At 50.9% G+C, this 16,272-nt stretch overlaps 7 protein-coding genes across 7 annotated transcripts; 4 read left to right on the forward strand and 3 right to left on the reverse strand.

Annotated features, from left to right (window-relative positions):
* Positions 1–202: 202 nt before the first annotated feature.
* N7525_002343 (serine/threonine-protein kinase) lies at positions 203–3,395 on the reverse strand (the record flags this gene model as incomplete). The annotated part of the gene is made up of 3 exons (XM_002556957.2): positions 203–2,003; positions 2,055–2,455; positions 2,508–3,395. 3 exons carry the CDS (start codon positions 3,393–3,395, stop codon positions 203–205), a joined length of 3,090 nt encoding a protein of 1,029 aa, XP_002557003.1.
* Positions 3,396–4,551: 1,156 nt separating this feature from the next.
* Positions 4,552–5,832, reverse strand: N7525_002344 (threonine aldolase GLY1; the record flags this gene model as incomplete). The annotated part of the gene is made up of 3 exons (XM_002556956.1): positions 4,552–4,658; positions 4,716–5,669; positions 5,721–5,832. The coding sequence occupies 3 exons, from the start codon at positions 5,830–5,832 to the stop codon at positions 4,552–4,554; spliced, it is 1,173 nt and encodes a 390-aa protein (XP_002557002.1).
* Positions 5,833–6,376: 544 nt separating this feature from the next.
* Positions 6,377–8,078, forward strand: N7525_002345 (uncharacterized protein; the record flags this gene model as incomplete). Its single annotated transcript, XM_002556955.2, has 2 exons — positions 6,377–6,657; positions 6,710–8,078. 2 exons carry the CDS (start codon positions 6,377–6,379, stop codon positions 8,076–8,078), a joined length of 1,650 nt encoding a protein of 549 aa, XP_002557001.2.
* A 588-nt stretch (positions 8,079–8,666) lies between these two features.
* Positions 8,667–9,633, reverse strand: N7525_002346 (M50 family metallopeptidase; the record flags this gene model as incomplete). Its single annotated transcript, XM_002556954.1, has 4 exons — positions 8,667–8,876; positions 8,930–8,974; positions 9,036–9,398; positions 9,448–9,633. The coding sequence occupies 4 exons, from the start codon at positions 9,631–9,633 to the stop codon at positions 8,667–8,669; spliced, it is 804 nt and encodes a 267-aa protein (XP_002557000.1).
* A 565-nt stretch (positions 9,634–10,198) lies between these two features.
* Positions 10,199–10,618, forward strand: N7525_002347 (uncharacterized protein; the record flags this gene model as incomplete). Its single annotated transcript, XM_002556953.2, has 1 exon — positions 10,199–10,618. The coding sequence occupies one exon, from the start codon at positions 10,199–10,201 to the stop codon at positions 10,616–10,618; it is 420 nt and encodes a 139-aa protein (XP_002556999.2).
* Positions 10,619–10,921: 303 nt separating this feature from the next.
* N7525_002348 (uncharacterized protein) lies at positions 10,922–13,000 on the forward strand (the record flags this gene model as incomplete). Its single annotated transcript, XM_061212275.1, has 1 exon — positions 10,922–13,000. One exon carries the CDS (start codon positions 10,922–10,924, stop codon positions 12,998–13,000), a length of 2,079 nt encoding a protein of 692 aa, XP_061071501.1.
* A 373-nt stretch (positions 13,001–13,373) lies between these two features.
* On the forward strand, positions 13,374–15,845 carry N7525_002349 (GH92 family glycosyl hydrolase; the record flags this gene model as incomplete). Its single annotated transcript, XM_061212276.1, has 3 exons — positions 13,374–14,000; positions 14,052–14,981; positions 15,033–15,845. The coding sequence occupies 3 exons, from the start codon at positions 13,374–13,376 to the stop codon at positions 15,843–15,845; spliced, it is 2,370 nt and encodes a 789-aa protein (XP_061071502.1).
* Positions 15,846–16,272: the final 427 nt, after the last annotated feature.

Genomic DNA, 16,272 nt, shown 5'->3' on the forward strand with positions numbered 1-16,272 from the left:
GCTGATTTAATCTGCGAACTCAATCAAGTGAGGCTCAATTGGCGCATCGGCAGATCAGCGCCACATATCTACACTTTACTGCTTGCGGACAAAGACCATTGTGGACTACCTAGGTATGTAACGATGAATTCCCTCGCAATTACTATCAATCTACGTCCAAAGCGGAAAATACTAATAACGCCAGAACTCATTCGAATCCCAATCACTTGCATTGGGGCCGAATCGGCATTCGGTTCGCCGCCCCGTCGGCCTTGGTCATGAGAGCCTGTCGCACCATGAACCCGGCTTCGTGACCCGGTCGGGGCTGGGCACTCTCGCCGTGGGTAAAGTCACACTGAAGCTTAAGAAACTTCGTTCTGTCTTTATTCTGGTATACAGTGATGATGTCGCCTGTATAGAGTTTCCCGAATTGTAAAGCTTCGGGACCATCCTCGGTCATAGAGCCACGGCGCAGAAGTGTGTCATTTACCCAGATGCCAAGACGCGCTTTGGTGGAGAGGATAGCCATCACCCCTGGAATGTCGAGCCAGCTTTCCCCGGCTGCGATCCTCGCCTCAATACCTGGAGTCCAGAATGTGACCTCCAGGGCATATGCGGGGATTCTCGTGTCCATGGAATCGGCATGCTTGACGGTCGCTGACGGGCCCCGACCCCACGAGGTAAGTCTATCCTCAAGGTAGATTGTCAAGTCAAATATCGACCCGGGGAGGCTCTTCAGTTTGCCGTATCTCTTTGGCGGTTTAGCGAACTCTGGATCAGACAGCTTGGAGGGAATAGGTGGGTTGGGTCGGTGAACAATCGGTTCTGATGATTCTGTTTCATCGGCACGGAGCTGATCCAAGATAGCTTGGCCTGTCTGCGCATCAAGGGTAGTAGCAAACTCGAGGTCGTATTCGGATTTGGAGGGACGTGAGGGGTTGTTGGGAGCTGCGTCGCGGCGGCTATTGTGGGCACTATTATCGCTCGATGCCTCGCTGGCCGTGTCAGGGATTGCAAGGGCAAGGTCAATCCGACGCGTGAACTTTGCTTTTGGTGTTGGCTCTTGTGGACTCGAGACAGGTTCTTCTTTGGGACTCGAAGTCGGCGGAACAAAATCCTTATGGAGGGTACTAGGTGGCATCGCGTCCTCGATGTGCCCAGGGGTGGTCTGCCGCAAGGAGGATCTGTTAACCGGGCCACCCTTGAGTTGTAAAGCAGGGTGCAAGGAATCCATGTTGAGTTCTCCAACGAGCTTTTCTGCGCCCATCAAACTGGGCGCAGTGCCACCGAAGGGTACCGCCGGGAGGGAAATAATCGAGTCGTTGGGATCGTCGCTCGTCATCGACTCACCGGAAGAGAGAAAGTCAATGGGAAAGTTATTGGAGTCGTAGGCATCCAGGTTGCCCAGCGCGTGGGAGCTCCGTAGGGCTGAGGCAGAAACTTCGCCGAACAAACGTTTGGCATGATTGTCCACCACTGCCTGTCCATCTTGGAAGCTCTCGATATTTGGAAGGCTGGGGTAGCGTACATCGGTGGGAATGTACTCGATGCGAGGCCGTTTGGAGATCACGTCACTGCTGCTACCCTCTTCGCCGTCAGCTTCGTGGTGGTAGCCCGGACCGTCAGCGATAGACAATTGCGAAGCGTCCAGCTCCTCCTCGGCATCCTCGCCAATGATTGAAAGCCCATCTTGATGGTCAGACAGCAAATCAGCATCATCCTCATACTCATCCACGTCAGGGACTTCCGCGATCCAAGGGTGCTGGAAACACTCAGTCTCTGTCGGACGAGAGAAAGGGTCTCGGTTGAGAAGCTGGGCGACAAACTCGATACCAGACTCAGAGACGCCCGCCCTGCGCAGGGGTTCGAAATCAGCGTCACTGGTCATAATAGTACGAAGCATCTGGACACCTCGATCCTCTGCACGCCCTGTATATGGTGGAACGCCGGACAGGATATGGAAAAGAACTGCTCCTAGCGACCACATGTCAACAGATTGGCTGTAAGGAGATGTTGTTGGGGGTCTTTCAATATCAGCACATGCTTCCCAAACGAAAAAGAAAATAGCGACTTACGGATCTCCAACGCGCCGCCTCTTTCTGAGCTCGCCGCGGCGGTATTGATCATAGTCCGGGTACACCTCTGGCGCACAGTATAGAAGCGTTCCACAAAAAGTCTTCAGGAAAGTCTCCTGCTCGACCACTTTCGACAACCCAAAGTCAGATAGTTTGATCCTGAGCGGGTCCAGCGAGGCAATCAGGATGTTGTCCGGTTTGATATCTCGATGGGTGATGCGGCGTTTATGCAAGTAGTGAAGCGCTCGTAGCACTTGTCGTGCGATCGTCCTCACCATCTCCTCGGCAATCTTTCCCTGGGTCTGCAGGTATGTCGACAGCTCTCCGCCTGGAACATACTCCATGATGATGTAGATCCATCGATCATGCTCGTGGTGATCGATGTATTGAACGATATTCGGCTGTGATGCGTCAGTTGTATCGCTAAGAGAAAAACTGAAACACATTGCTTACATGTCTGAGATCCCTCATGATTTTCATCTCATTGTCGACCTTTTGATCAAGGATACCGTTTTTCATGAAGCGGCGCTTGTCGAGTTCTTTTGCAGCATAGATGGCGCCATGTTGCTTGGTCGCAATCTTGTACACAGTAGCGAACGCACCCTTTCCAATCTGTCCAGTCACGTTGTACATGGCACCACCGGTCCAATGCATACCATAAGCATTGGCAGATGACCAAGCTAAAGCAGATGGGCCTGGGCCTTGTCGTTCTTTATGTGCCGGGGCGTGTGCATGAACTCGTTCGAAATAGCGAAACAAGTTCTGGTGATATTGGACAGCGAATCCTTCTCGTGACGGAATTCGAACAACAAAGCGGACCTCGTCCGAGGTTTGGGATCCGGTGATGACTTGAATGACAGACCCGTTTGTGAGCATTCGACTATTTCCCTCTTTCTGAGACTTTCGCAGGCGACAATTGTCCACGATGGTACCATTTGTCGACGTATCCTGAAGCATGAGAATGCCATCCTCGGTTAGATAAATGCGAAAGTGAGTGTTCGAGACTCGTTTCGCATCATCATCAACACTCAGAAGAACATCACAACGAGAGCGATTGCGACCGAAGCAGAAGCCAACTCCCAGGTTGTGGACTTTTGACGAGAGCCTCAGCGCCAGATCTAATGCTGCCGTGTGGGAGGATTCGTGTTCCAGTATGTCCCTTTGAAGGATATGCTGAGCACACATTCCACCAGTAGCGCCAACAGCATCATGGGCAGCATGCGAATTCGGATGAAGGATACAGATGATGTCGGCCAGGTCTTGGTCTTGGATGCCAGAGTTATTCATTCCCATTCGGCGAGGATCAGCACATGGCTGGGTAGATTCCTGAGTGGCTTCCATTATGAGGGTGAATGCAAGTGTAAATGAAAATGCTATGGGAATGAACAGAGAAATGAACTACAGGTGCAGATCCGATGGGGTAGGGTATATGTGCTGTGAGGTCAGCGAAGAGAATGTGCATATAAAGGTCATCAACGTCGTAGACTAGGGATACAATACGTTAGTGAGGCCACGCTAACATGGAAGGCTATTGGAGGGCTTCTATATATACCTTGAAGGGAATCAGTGCTGGGGCCGAGGGATTGCACACCCGGGCAAAAGTTAGGCGAGAGAATGATACGCCTCAGGACCAAGGACACATTCGCTAGGGTATGTGCCGCCTGACCACAGATTGGCCACGGATATCTTGCTCAGTGGTTGCAAGGAGTGTAATGGGCAATGGTTGAGCGGTAAGTGGAAGGTATGCCTTGCAGAGTGGGGTGTCTCTCTTCAACTCTCCTCAAAGCCAGTGTTGAGCAACACAGATGAGGACGCTGCGCACAAAAATGGAAGTGAGGCTATCCAACCCTTGGCCCCAAGCCATAAGAATACAAGGTGTAATCCTAGGTTTGAAGATGTCACCCGGTGAAGGGATCCCGGGCCGTCAAGATGGGGCGCAATGAGAAGCTACCCGATGGTGTTTGCGTATTAACGATGTTGAAATGAAGGAATGGACTGTATTCGACGATCTCGAGTGGGCAAGGAGGTATGTCTGTTAAATCTCGTTCCAACAAATTAGCAAATGTCTTTTTCGAAGCTTGAAGAGGCCTTTGTTTAACCTCGACTCGAGATCGAGAATGAACTCACACAGCTTGGGATACTCCTTGCTAGCCTGTCCACGGCTGGTAAAATTGAGATAGTAGATAACACAAGACGGGGACGCCGGGACAGAGCAAAAATCGCACTCCTTGGAAGGTCGTCGTCCGAGGAACAAGACCAAGAACGAGCCGCAACAACCGTGACTGGTACCTGAGGCAACGACGCGTTCCTAAGGCGCATAATCTCCTGACTCATCAGGCAACAGGCCCGTTGATTGGTCGAGCGGGATACAGCGGGGACAAACCATGGAATCAGGTCGAGTCCGATCTATGAGAAAACACACACATTGTACATCATGTGTATACATCACGAAGGCTTTTAATACCTATACTAGGTTATTGTTATTATTTACTGCAAACTATTTACTTCCGTATGGCTTGCTAGTATCATCACTCCGCTTAAAATCACCCTTCAGCGCAGTATCGAACACCTGTTCCAGTCGTGCAAGGGCTTCGTCTGATACCTCTGTGACAGGTCAGATTAGGGTCATGCATTTTCAGCGCAGATTAAGGAAGCACTTACGGTAATGGACCACAACGCGGCCACCCAACAATCTTAGCCCTTTTTGCTGTCCAATCTCAGCCAGGTCATTTGGACCCACTCCTGACGCCTCGAGGTCCAACCAAACCATATTGGTGTGCAGGGGGTACTCTAGCTTGCCACCGCGACTGGTCCACATATCGGCTACCCGCCTCGCCTTTTTATGTGTTGCTGCAAGCTTTCCAGTTTGGCCTTTTGGGTCCGTGCCAAAAGTTTCAGTGAGCGCAACGCGGGCCGCAGCTGCAATCACGCCCGTCTGTCGGGCGCCGCCCCCGATAGATTTGCGGAACCAGCGCGCTTTCTTGATAAAATCATGGGAGCCGACAATGATACTTCCAATGGGTGCACCCAGTCCCTTTGAGAAGCAAAGACTAACGCTATCGAAAAGGCTTGCATACTCAGGCAAGCTCCCAGCACCAGCCACGACGGCCTCCCACAGCCGGGCACCGTCCAGGTGAACCTTAATATCATTAGCATGAGCCCATTCCACAATCCGCTTTGCCTCAGCAAGCGGCATGATCATTCCGTCAAGGGTATTCTCCAAACTGATCAACTTGGTCGGGCAATAGTGAATATTGTCGCCAAGAACTGCATGCTTTTTGACATCTTCCAAAGTCAAATAGACCCCGTTTTTGGGAATAACAGGGCTCACAGTGGCACCAGTCCAGGCGCTCACACCACCAGCCTCATAACAAATGATGTGTGACCTGTGATCACACAACACTGAATGGGGTGGCTGCGCAAGATGCGAGCGAATAGCCACCTGGTTTCCCATGGTACCAGAAAGGACCAACAGACTTTCCTCATGTTTCGTGATCTCAGCGACATAGCTTTGCAGCTCGTTGGTGACTGGATCCTCATTGAAAACATCATCCAGAAGAGTTGTTTGACAGATCGCTTCGAGCATTGACGGTGTAGGCTTCGTCATTGTATCGCCTACGCTGGATCAGCTTCAATTCCGTCATCCACTTCTCGATTGAGTCATACTTCGGAGGTCAAACTCAGCAGCTCCAGCCCCGTGCCAGGCTGTGGGCTTCTTGTTATTGCTGCCAATGCCTGCCGAGGCACGGGCCAGGGCATCAGTTGTGAGTTGTGCCATAGGTATCGGAAATATGGTTTTTGGTCCGCGCAGGGCTGTTAATCGAAGCGCCGAAGAAGAGCGACGGACCGGGTTCAACAAGCGATTCATAGATGAGTTTTATGACAGCAGAATGCCTTGGGGGAATTGGAGAAAGAGGGGAGTCGACACGTGATCCGGGGACTAAATAACCCGCTACATTGTGGAACCGGGAGATATAGGTAGATATTGCAGATGTGCAGTAGGTTACACGGGGACCGGAGGGTAAACTTACTACCCAGTACCTAGTCGAGGCTAGGCACATCACAAACCTTGTGTGTCACCTATCAAAAGGGTCCACGGGTATACTATAACCTGTCACTCGGTCTGCGGTTATGACGCCACTGCACCCAGTCCTTATCGATAACCCAATTGGGACTAGTGCATCCAGAAGGCCCGGGCGGTCGCCCGGCCTCGACCGCTGACTCAGCGCTTGGCATGGCCGCGGGCGGGCATTGCGCTTCAACAGTTCAAGTCTGCACAATCTTACCTACCTTCTATCGGCTTTACACTAGTCGCGGCAAAGATGGATCTGTCCCATCTCACACGGCCTGGCATCCTATGCCAGTGTGCTCGGTGCTCCAGCTCACTGGCTGCACTGGAGAACGAATGGGCGAAGCTATCTAATGCCTACTCAATCCCGACAGCATGGCTCAGTGTCGACCTCCATCGCATCGCCGTTTCTTCAGAGCGGAAACAAATCCCCCAGACATCGGATATGACCCTCCTGCGTGGCCGTGTCATCCAGGAAGTATCGTGTAAACTCTGCCAGCAACGGATGGGGGTACTTTGTCCACTTGACAACGGGTAAGTGGCTGTCGAAACAGACTGGCATTTCTCACGGCTAACCTGGTTTCAGGATGAATATTTTGTGGAAAATGTCAAAAGTGGCTTTTAGGGAGATCGTTACCATGCGAACGGTGCAACCTGTATTCAAACAGGGGGCCCTCGAGCGACTGATTTGCCCCCCGAAAGAACCTCCGCGCCGAAACCCCGATCTCGTCCAGGGCAGTGCGCTAGTGCCAGCTGGCTGCACCGACCCCAGTACCCTCGATCCAACTGTGCAAAAGCAAATGCTGTATCAGGGTAGAACCATCGATCAGATTTCCAACTCCGTGAACCACCTCCAAGACACAATGTCAGATCTCAAACATTCATTTACGGCACTTCGAATAGAGCTAAATGGGCCTGGCCGAAATCTGGGGGAGGGCTCTGTACTTCAGGGCCATGATTTTGACATGATTGCCATGGTGCTGAAGGAGCTCAAGTCCAAGTCGGACGAGATCGAGAAGCTGAAGCTGGAGATTGAGGCCCTGAAACTGAAGAATCGCTACATGGGAGTGACCGTGCCACAGCAGCCAGAGTCACTGTCACTCGTAAACATGAACGCTGCGCTTCCCGAAGTTCGGAGCCCCGGCTTGCTCCAAGCGGGCCGGAAACGTAACTGGCCTGACGCATTCCCGGGGGACCGAAGTCAGGCGACCGCAGACTCTTTCGACGAGGATGATATGGTAGATGAAATGTCGCTATCTGATCCGCCGATGAACGGCTCTCGCGTTCCCCTGAATGACCAACCCCAACCTGCAATTACCAATGGGCCACCTGCAGAAGAGGAACTGAAGTCCATAGAGGTGCAGTTGCCTGCTCGAGAGCCTCAAACTACCTCCAACCCCATCCAAAACCAACCCTCCGCCTTGCAGCAAACCATAGCCAAACGCCCGCGCCTAGGTGCTCCGCCTGAAGATAGCCCCTCCGCAGCCCCTCCGCAGCCACAAGCTGTTCCTCAGAGAAGACCGCCCGGCAGGCCGAGGAAATCAATCAGCCAACCGACCATTCCCGACCCCACCGAATCATCCAGTACCGCTCCTTCTAGCACGCAGGGGGACGTCGAATCAAGCGGTCAACAAAACACAGTGCGACGTCGAGCGTCTCGCCGTAGCTTGCGTGCACAATCCCTTGGTCCAAATATCAGCCACGCACAAAGTCAAGAGGACCAGCAGATTTCGCAAGAATCCGCGGAGCCTCCTGCCGACATACAGCCAGCACCCAACAAGAAGAGCAAGCGTAATACTGGCTCCCCCAATGGAAAGCGAACTCCTGGTTCAGACGATGAGGGAGATGAGGCCGCTATGAATGAGAAGCGGAAAGCTAAGGTTGCGGCGCGGGACGTCATGGCCAAGATGGCTTTACAGCACGAGGAGGCTTTGGAGGCTGAGAATGCACGATAATTTCCGGGGGTTATCCTTCATATACCTGTACAATACATGGACAATAAGCAACACACAGCTGTATTATGACAAAACCTTCAAATGAAAATGAACAGTACCAGCCGGAAGTTTCCAGCCAATCCCCAAATCTGAGGTTATATATAGTGCAGTGACTTACCACCGCTTTGGTATATATCTGACAGGACCTCTAAAAGAACATTCAAACGCAAGGTGCGTTCTTACATGTAATGTGACGAATATCCACTCCAAGCACAGTCCCAGGAACGCTGAGATGACTAACTGAATGAAAGTGCAGGTGCCCTGGTGTAAGAACTTGGGGACTCCGAGAAAGGTGTTACTGTCTTGATAAAATGACCACAGTCGACATGGCTTTCTAAGAACAACCCTCATGTTGGGCAAGGGCTTCTAAGATTCACATAAATGCCCATAAAAAGAAAGTTTCCATTTGTCAAAAGCCAAGGAATCTTCCTAAATTAATCTGGAATTGGATTCCTAAGCTATTTGGGGTATACCCTAACGCACTATCGTATCTCATTAAAAATCATTATTTTCAGTCTGTGATATCCCGAAGCAAGGCTGTGAGTGCCGCTAGCGAGTCGGGATGAAGTTCTTAGAATCGGTCTGTTGTTCGCTGAATGACTCGTGGAATGCTGCGATTCCACCAATGATGCCAATAGCCATGAAAGCAAGAGAGATGAGAGACCAGATGACTCCCCAGCACTGGGAAGATCCGCCGTATCTCTTCGCAAAAACGCTGGCGTCGGAGCTGTTTACTTTGCGAAGGATGAGATCGTCGCACTAGAGCACTGGTATTAGCGACATAAACCAAAGCAAGTGTAATTGGTACTCACAATATCCCAGACGCTATACAGACCAGACATAACACCAATAAATAGCTACAGAGAGAGTCAGGTTAGTATAAATCGATAAGCGGGGGAATCAAAATCTCGGACATACCACGACCCAGCGCAAGGCTTCGCCATGGGCAATGAACCAGCATGCCACCAACAGCCCGACCGCAAGAAGAACAGTCATAATAGTCAACCAGTCTCTCCGTGCCCACCATAAAGTAAGCAGGAAGCAGACACCAAGAACGATGCTCGCAACCTTGCTGGCGACAATATTAAAGCCAGCGAAGATCAATAAAGCGCCGATAATCGACGACCCCAGGTACCCAGCAGGCAGGGTGATAGCACTCATACCGCCCTGCATGTGGGTGACACCACCTTCATGCGGATCCAGTGAGATAGACTTGACTTTTCCGCCAGTACAGCAGGCAGTAATCGCGTGGCCGAATTCATGGAAGGCAATCACCAGCATCTGTCGGGAGTCAGTCGCTGTCTGTATATAGGGGTTTGGGAGTATTTACCTTGAAGGGCCATAGTACCCAGCGGATATATGGTAGATTCCATAGTAGTGCGATGACAACCACATACGCTCCCATCACACCTAAGGTGACGGCTTGGGTGTGGTTGACACTCAGGTCACGCCGGGCCAGTTGATGTGGGGCGGTCTCCGCCGCACTTTGGGTTAGCGCTGCATATAGGGCTGGCATCGTGAGTGGGAGTGACAGGCTCAGAGAATCGAGAGAAAGGCAGACGTTAGAAATGGCTGAAGTGCAAGTGCAGATTATTTAATGGTAAACTATTATTAGTCCCGGGGAAAGATCATCCACGCGTCCCTATAGGGACGCGCATGCCACTTGTTGTTTTTGTGGCGCTGTGTGGCTGGTCGTCCTTGGCTATTTTTAGTGGCTTGGCCCTTTAGGCTGAAGGATTTTATGTTCTTTCAACGGTCTATCAAAATAGTTATATCGAGAATGCTATTCTTTACATGCAACCCAAATGCGAAATTTAACATGATACATGATCTTCGCGAGAGATGAGTAAACTGATAATGTTATGCGAGAGGGTTGCACCTGCCACCGGTCCTCGGCTATATATATTTGTGCCTGATCAGTCGAATGATAGTAAACAACATGTCTGTGGTTTTTAGCTTCTCTTTATTAGTTCACTAACCATCTAGTATCAACCACTAGTCCCACCAGGCAACACAACCTTGCCTCAAATAAGAGCAGAATGAGTTCTCCGGGACTTACACCATCAAGATGGTGGCTCACGATGTTGAATCTTCAACGGCAGCCGCTGGCCTCGTGGCATCGAGCCCGACTTCGAGAGGAATTACGAGAGCGACGACTCGCAGAGACAAGTTGGCAAAAGCTTAGTGAGACCTCAGATGTTCTTTTCTCAATCACCCGGGCCCAATACGATGGGTTTCCTACTCGGAATCCTGCTTGCTTGTCCGGCCTGAACTCCAGCCCGATACACATGTACATGTTGGCAAAGTACACGTCACGGTGGTCATTCTTTAAAGCAGCTGCCCTGTTCTGCAATGCCCGAGACTGGAAGCTGGTACACGAGGTGGTGAACCCGAGCAAAGATCACAAACTCACTGAAGTTGCTTCCCGCCATGAGATTGATGAAAAGGACTTCCGGCGAGTTAGCAATCAACTTCGGCGCATTTGGCCTCTATTTCCATGAGATAAGTTATGATCCGGAATGGTACTTGCTCTGATTGCATCAATGGATGTTTGCTTCTCAGATTATGTGACATCCATGGATGCTCTGATTGCTGACTTACTCTCTTTGTTTCTTTTTGAAGAAGATCGCTTTTACATCACAGTTTCAACCCTGAAGGTATGATCAAAGTTTACTAAACATCTTGAATCAGCTAGTCAGTCTATGTTGGCCTTCCTCTTTAAGTGGCATGCTGTTTCTTACTTAATACGAAACTCTAGTCTGTCCCTTCTCCGAGGTTCTCGTTCACTTCGCACCAGATCCACAATGGAACCCTATGAGGACTTTGACAACCGTTCACATCACGCAGACTCACCGTCCATTAGAGTAGAGCCTACCAATTGTGCTAAGCCGGTTATTATTGGTCTGTATGGTCTCCCTGGGTCTGGGAAGACTGCTCGGTTGGACGAACTCAAAGCCGAACTCAGCAATGACGAGTTTGCACTCTATGATGGCAGTGCCGTTATCGCAGCGGTGACACCTGGGGGTCTCGAAGCATTCCAGACTTCCTTTTTAACGGAAGAGGCCAAAAACGATTACCGCGAGCGCGCCATAGCCAAGATCAAACATGAATGTTACAACACGGGGAAAACCGCTATCGTGGCAGGACATTTCATGTTCTGGGCTGAAGATGATGCCCATGGACGGTCAGTTTGCACACCAGGAGATCTGGATACATACACGCATATCCTCTACCTGGATGTTCCCGCTGAGCTCATTGTCGAGTATCGCTTGAAGGACACCAAACGGATCCGTCCGAAAGTGTCAATCCGCCATGTGGCTAAGTGGCAAACATTTGAGAAAAACGAACTTCGTCATCTCTGCAGACACCATGACATCCTTTTCACACTCCTATCGCCACCGTTAGCATCTGTCAGCAACCTCGGATCCCTTATTCGAGATTTCAGGACACAGTCAGAGCGCTATAACAAGAATGTTGCTGAAAGAAAGATGCTTGAGATACTTGCCGCCGGCTCTGGTGAAGTGGAGACAGTCATCGTGCTGGATGGGGACAAAACCCTGGCGCAGGAAGATAGCGGAGTGCTCTTCTGGGAGCATATCCGCGCACTGTCAGGCGCAGCCGAGGACCACGGTCCCCTGAAAGCTTTGTTTAGCAGTCCCTTAGGATATTCCTACGTTGCCTTCCGCCAAGCAACACTGCTATATGAAGAGGCTGCCGGGAACGCGGAATTCGAGGCTTACTGTGAGGCTGTCGCATTAAAGATATGTATGCACCGTGATATTCTGAATCTATTGCACTTGGTTCGCGGAACGAGACACGTGCGCGCAGTCGTGGTGACTTGTGGAATTCGATCCGTTTGGGAGAAGGTCCTTGAAAGGGAGGGTCTTTTGGCAACGGTCAAAGTAATTGGTGGTGGGCGGCTGCACGACGGTCTCGTTGTCACGCCGTCTGTCAAAGCCGAATTGGTAAATTATCTGCGTACAGTACGAAACCTTTACGTCTTTGCATTTGGGGATAGTCCTTTGGACTTGGAGATGCTCAAATCGGCCGACCAGGCTATCGTCGTCACCGGCGAGGAAAGGACACGGAGCAAAAGTATGGAGAAGAAGCTAGCAGAGGCAATTGGAAAGGACGGATTCCACCCGCGCCAAGCAGTCCTGCCTGCTTATGTGTCACCACGCATCGACACCACTCGCCTGCCCTTGGTACGGTTGACAGATCAAAATTTCCTTGCTTCTGTCTTCGTTAGATGCAGACACCTCCATGTCCTCCACGCCACTGACCGACCAGCGGCCAAATTGCTCATGACTCCAATGCGCGATGCATCCATTTCCGGATCAGCGTTGCGAAAGGTCCATGGGCGAGTTGGATTTTACCTAGCAACGGAATTATGTACCCAAATCATGGGCCTTGAAGCTTACCCTATTCCGCATGTACAAGGTCATCAGGCAGACGGGTATCGCCTGCTGCATGAGGAAGCAACACTAATTGTGCCACTGATGCGCGGCGGCGAGCCAATGGCCTTCGGGGTCAACGAGGCCTTCCCCCTCGCCATGTTCCATCATGCAAAGGTTCCATGTGACCTCCAACGTGAGCATCTGAAGGACATGGCCACAATCATACCGGTCGACTCGGTTGTGAACACTGGAAGATCGGTATTGGAGTTCGTTGAACACATCAGGAGTCTCAATGCAGCCATTTACATTGTAGTGGTTGCTGGTGTTATTCACTCGCAAACTGTTTCCACAAGCAGAATTGCTCGAGCACTCAGTCGATTTGACGGACTGTCCTTTGTCGCTCTTCGCCTTTCGGACAACCAATTCACCGGAAGAGGGACTACCGATACTGGTAATAGATTGTTCAACACAGTGCATATGGGTTGATCAGGTTGGGATTTCTATAGCAAGTATTGTCTCTTTGAGGTCTCGTGGAAGGAAGGTTTGATTTAATTTCGTGCCCACTCCCCGAATTTTGTAGCAATCAAGTTCCTCGAATGCGTAGCACCTTCAAAAACACTTGTTCCTCAGAAGACTTCCCATGTATAACCAAAGGATTCAAGTAGATGTCTGCAAATGGTTGTTTCTACAATAACGTATTCAATGGAAAAGGCAGGTGGCTACTACCTGCCAGTGCTACCAAACCCCGCATTTAGGAGGTTGGGATCGTCGATCTATTTTACCCTCAGGCCTCAGATCTCAAGAGTAAACCCCGTGGTATGTGCGGAGAACTTGTCACCTACAACATTCCTCGATCATCATGCTCGGCGCTCTTACAGTTCTCCTAGCAGGACTTTCAGGCGGTACATACTCCCACCCAACCAAAGAGACGAAGACAGACACAACCTATCACGACAATGCCGACGTCCTCAAATATGTCAACCCTCTTGTCGGCACATACGGGACAACACCAAATGGCAACGGTGGCATGATCCCTTCCGTCAGCCCTCCCTTCGGTATGACCCGCTGGACGCCGCAGACCCGTGAGAATTTCATTTCACAAGTGCCCTACGGAGAGAGTGACCGTCTTATCCATGGATTCCAAGCCACGCATCAACCAGCTATTTGGATGGGCGAGGCAGGTCAGGTTGTACTGACACCTGGAATTGGCGAAGTGCAACCGCTGTTTCAAAATCGGGGACTGCAGTTCCAGAAGAGGGATGAGACGAGTACACCGTATGTCTATGAGGTACTTCTCGATGCTACTCAGCTCCTGGGCCGTGATTGGAATGCGACGGCCGAGGCTGTAGGTGACGGGCCTGTTCCCGGTGGTGCGGGTTCCGTGCCAGTTGAGGTGAAGGAGGGTGCCAATGGGCGGCCGCGAAAGAGGCAGGTTGAGTCTGTCCTGCGTAGTGGATATGGTGATCACTATCAGCAGTCGATACAGGTATTCCTACTCTTTTCATGGTCGCCATGCATCGTTTCTGATTAGTTTCAGGTTGCTATGTCCGCAGATGCTCACGTTGGCCATCTTCGATTCGACTTCGAACACACCCCTACTAATGCGGATAGCAAAGGCCAGCCCTGGGTATTTATTCAAGCCTCGCGTCGGAACTGGACAGGCGAAGTCCATATTGATCAGAGCAGGCGGGAGGTCTACGGCTATAATACCGAGCGTCAGGATTATCTCCTCGGACCGGACAAAGCATCGTCAGCCAAAGGATACTTCGTATCTCGCTTTTCAGAGCCGTTTACTGAACTTGGTGTGGCGAATGGAGGCTCAACTATAAAAGACGAGGTTCGGCGACACGGGAATTTCACTGGTGCATATGTGAAATTTGCCAACTCGACATCGCGTGTCGAAGTGCGCACTGGTGTTTCGTACGTCAGTGTCTCACAGGCAAGGAGGAACCTCGACATCCAGGCTCCAGATGAGAACACATTCGAGGATACTGTTGAAAAAGTGAAGTCTGCTTGGCTTGAGAAGTTAGGCAGGGTATCCATCAAGGGCGTCAACAAGACCGATGCGGATAACGACCCCCGCACTATTTGGTATACTGGCCTGTTCCATGCACTCCAATACCCAAGCGACTTTTCCGAGCCGACATCAAATCAGGAAGGTGCTCCGCGTGTCTTCTACTCAGGTTATACCGATAGTGTGCACACTGAGAACGACTCATACTACCAGTCCTGGTCAATCTGGGATACATACAGAGCCGAGCACTCCCTTCTGACGCTATTTGCACCGGACCGCGTGAACAGCATGATGCGCTCCTTGCTGCGCATCTTTGACTGGTCAGGTTGGTTGCCGATGTGGGCCAACCTGGTCGAGACAAACATTATGATCGCAACGAATGCAGACGTGGTGCTTGCCAACGCTCTAGAGCGAGAATTTAAAGACTTCGATATTGGAAAGGCTTGGGATGCTGTCAAGAAGAATGCGTATACTCCGCCTGATCATGATACCGATACTCTGTAGTATGACCGTGAGCCTGGCACTTCTTACGAGGTCCGCGCTGGACTTACATCATACATGAAGCAGGGCTGGGTGTCTAATGACGGCTGGTCTGAGGCTGGTAGCCGCACATTGGACTATGCATTCAATGATTATGCCTGTTCGGTTGTTGCTGCCCATGCGGGAGAGGACAATGCCACAGTGCAAGCCCTCAAGAAGCGAAGTGGAAACTACGCATATCTTTGGAACAAGGAGACCCAATTCATGCGAGCCCGGAACGCGAATGGGACCTGGGCTAATAATACCTTTGGATGGACAGAAGGGGATGACTGGGTGTACACGTTCGACGTGATGCATGACGTGAAAGGACTAGCTGAGCTTTTTGGTGGCCGTGAAGCCTTCCGCGATAAGTTGGATGCGCATTTCCAGGGTGGTCACAATGACCATACCAATGAACCAAGTCACCATGTACCCTATTTGTATTCTAGTCTCGGTTATCCTAACCAAGCAGCCGAGACAATTAGGGACATTGCTTGGGCGAACTACAATGCGACTAGCGGGGGACTAGGCGGAAATGAAGACTTGGGGCAGATGAGTGCTTGGTATGTCTTCTCTGCGTTGGGATTCTATCCCGTCAATCCCGCCAGCGATGAGTATATTGTTGGGACACCGTTCTTTGAGGAGGTGTCTATTCGCCTTCCCATTGGAGCGAGCACCGGTGGACACCATGCCAGTGGCATGGAGAGGACGCTTAAGATTAGCGCTCCGGGGGCATCCACAAAGCCGTATGTTGGCAGTTTGAAGGTTGACGGAAAGCGTATCATGCTCCAATTCTGAAGCACAGTCAACTCGTGCATGCGGCAAGAATCGAGTTTGAAATGAGTTCTACACCCACTCCCTGGGGAAGTCGCCCCTTATGGGAAGCTTGATGTTACGAATGTCCAAAAAGATCTCGGAAATATGATCAATCGCCAAAGAGTCCAGGCGGACGCCGCCATTTTATGTTCCGGTGCCTCACAGGAATCTGTCGGTCTCGTACTTTTCTCCTAAGATCGATCTCCTACTTACATCTACCGAGTTGCTCCCCGGTCCGATCCATCAATCGACACGGATTCATTGGCAGCTTGATCCTTTAGCATACCAATGTCTCTTTCAATTTTATTCCAATGTGTGATTGGAGCTAGCAGTAAGTTCCACAACCCCTCATTGATTTTACATCACCTCATCATCGTGGCCTGTTGCAAAGTATTGCGCCATAGTATAT

This window comes from Penicillium rubens, assembly GCF_028828025.1.
Source record: "Penicillium rubens strain IBT 27055 chromosome Unknown utg000001l_segment0_segment0, whole genome shotgun sequence".
In the NCBI taxonomy this organism is placed as follows: Eukaryota; Fungi; Ascomycota; class Eurotiomycetes; order Eurotiales; family Aspergillaceae; genus Penicillium; species Penicillium rubens.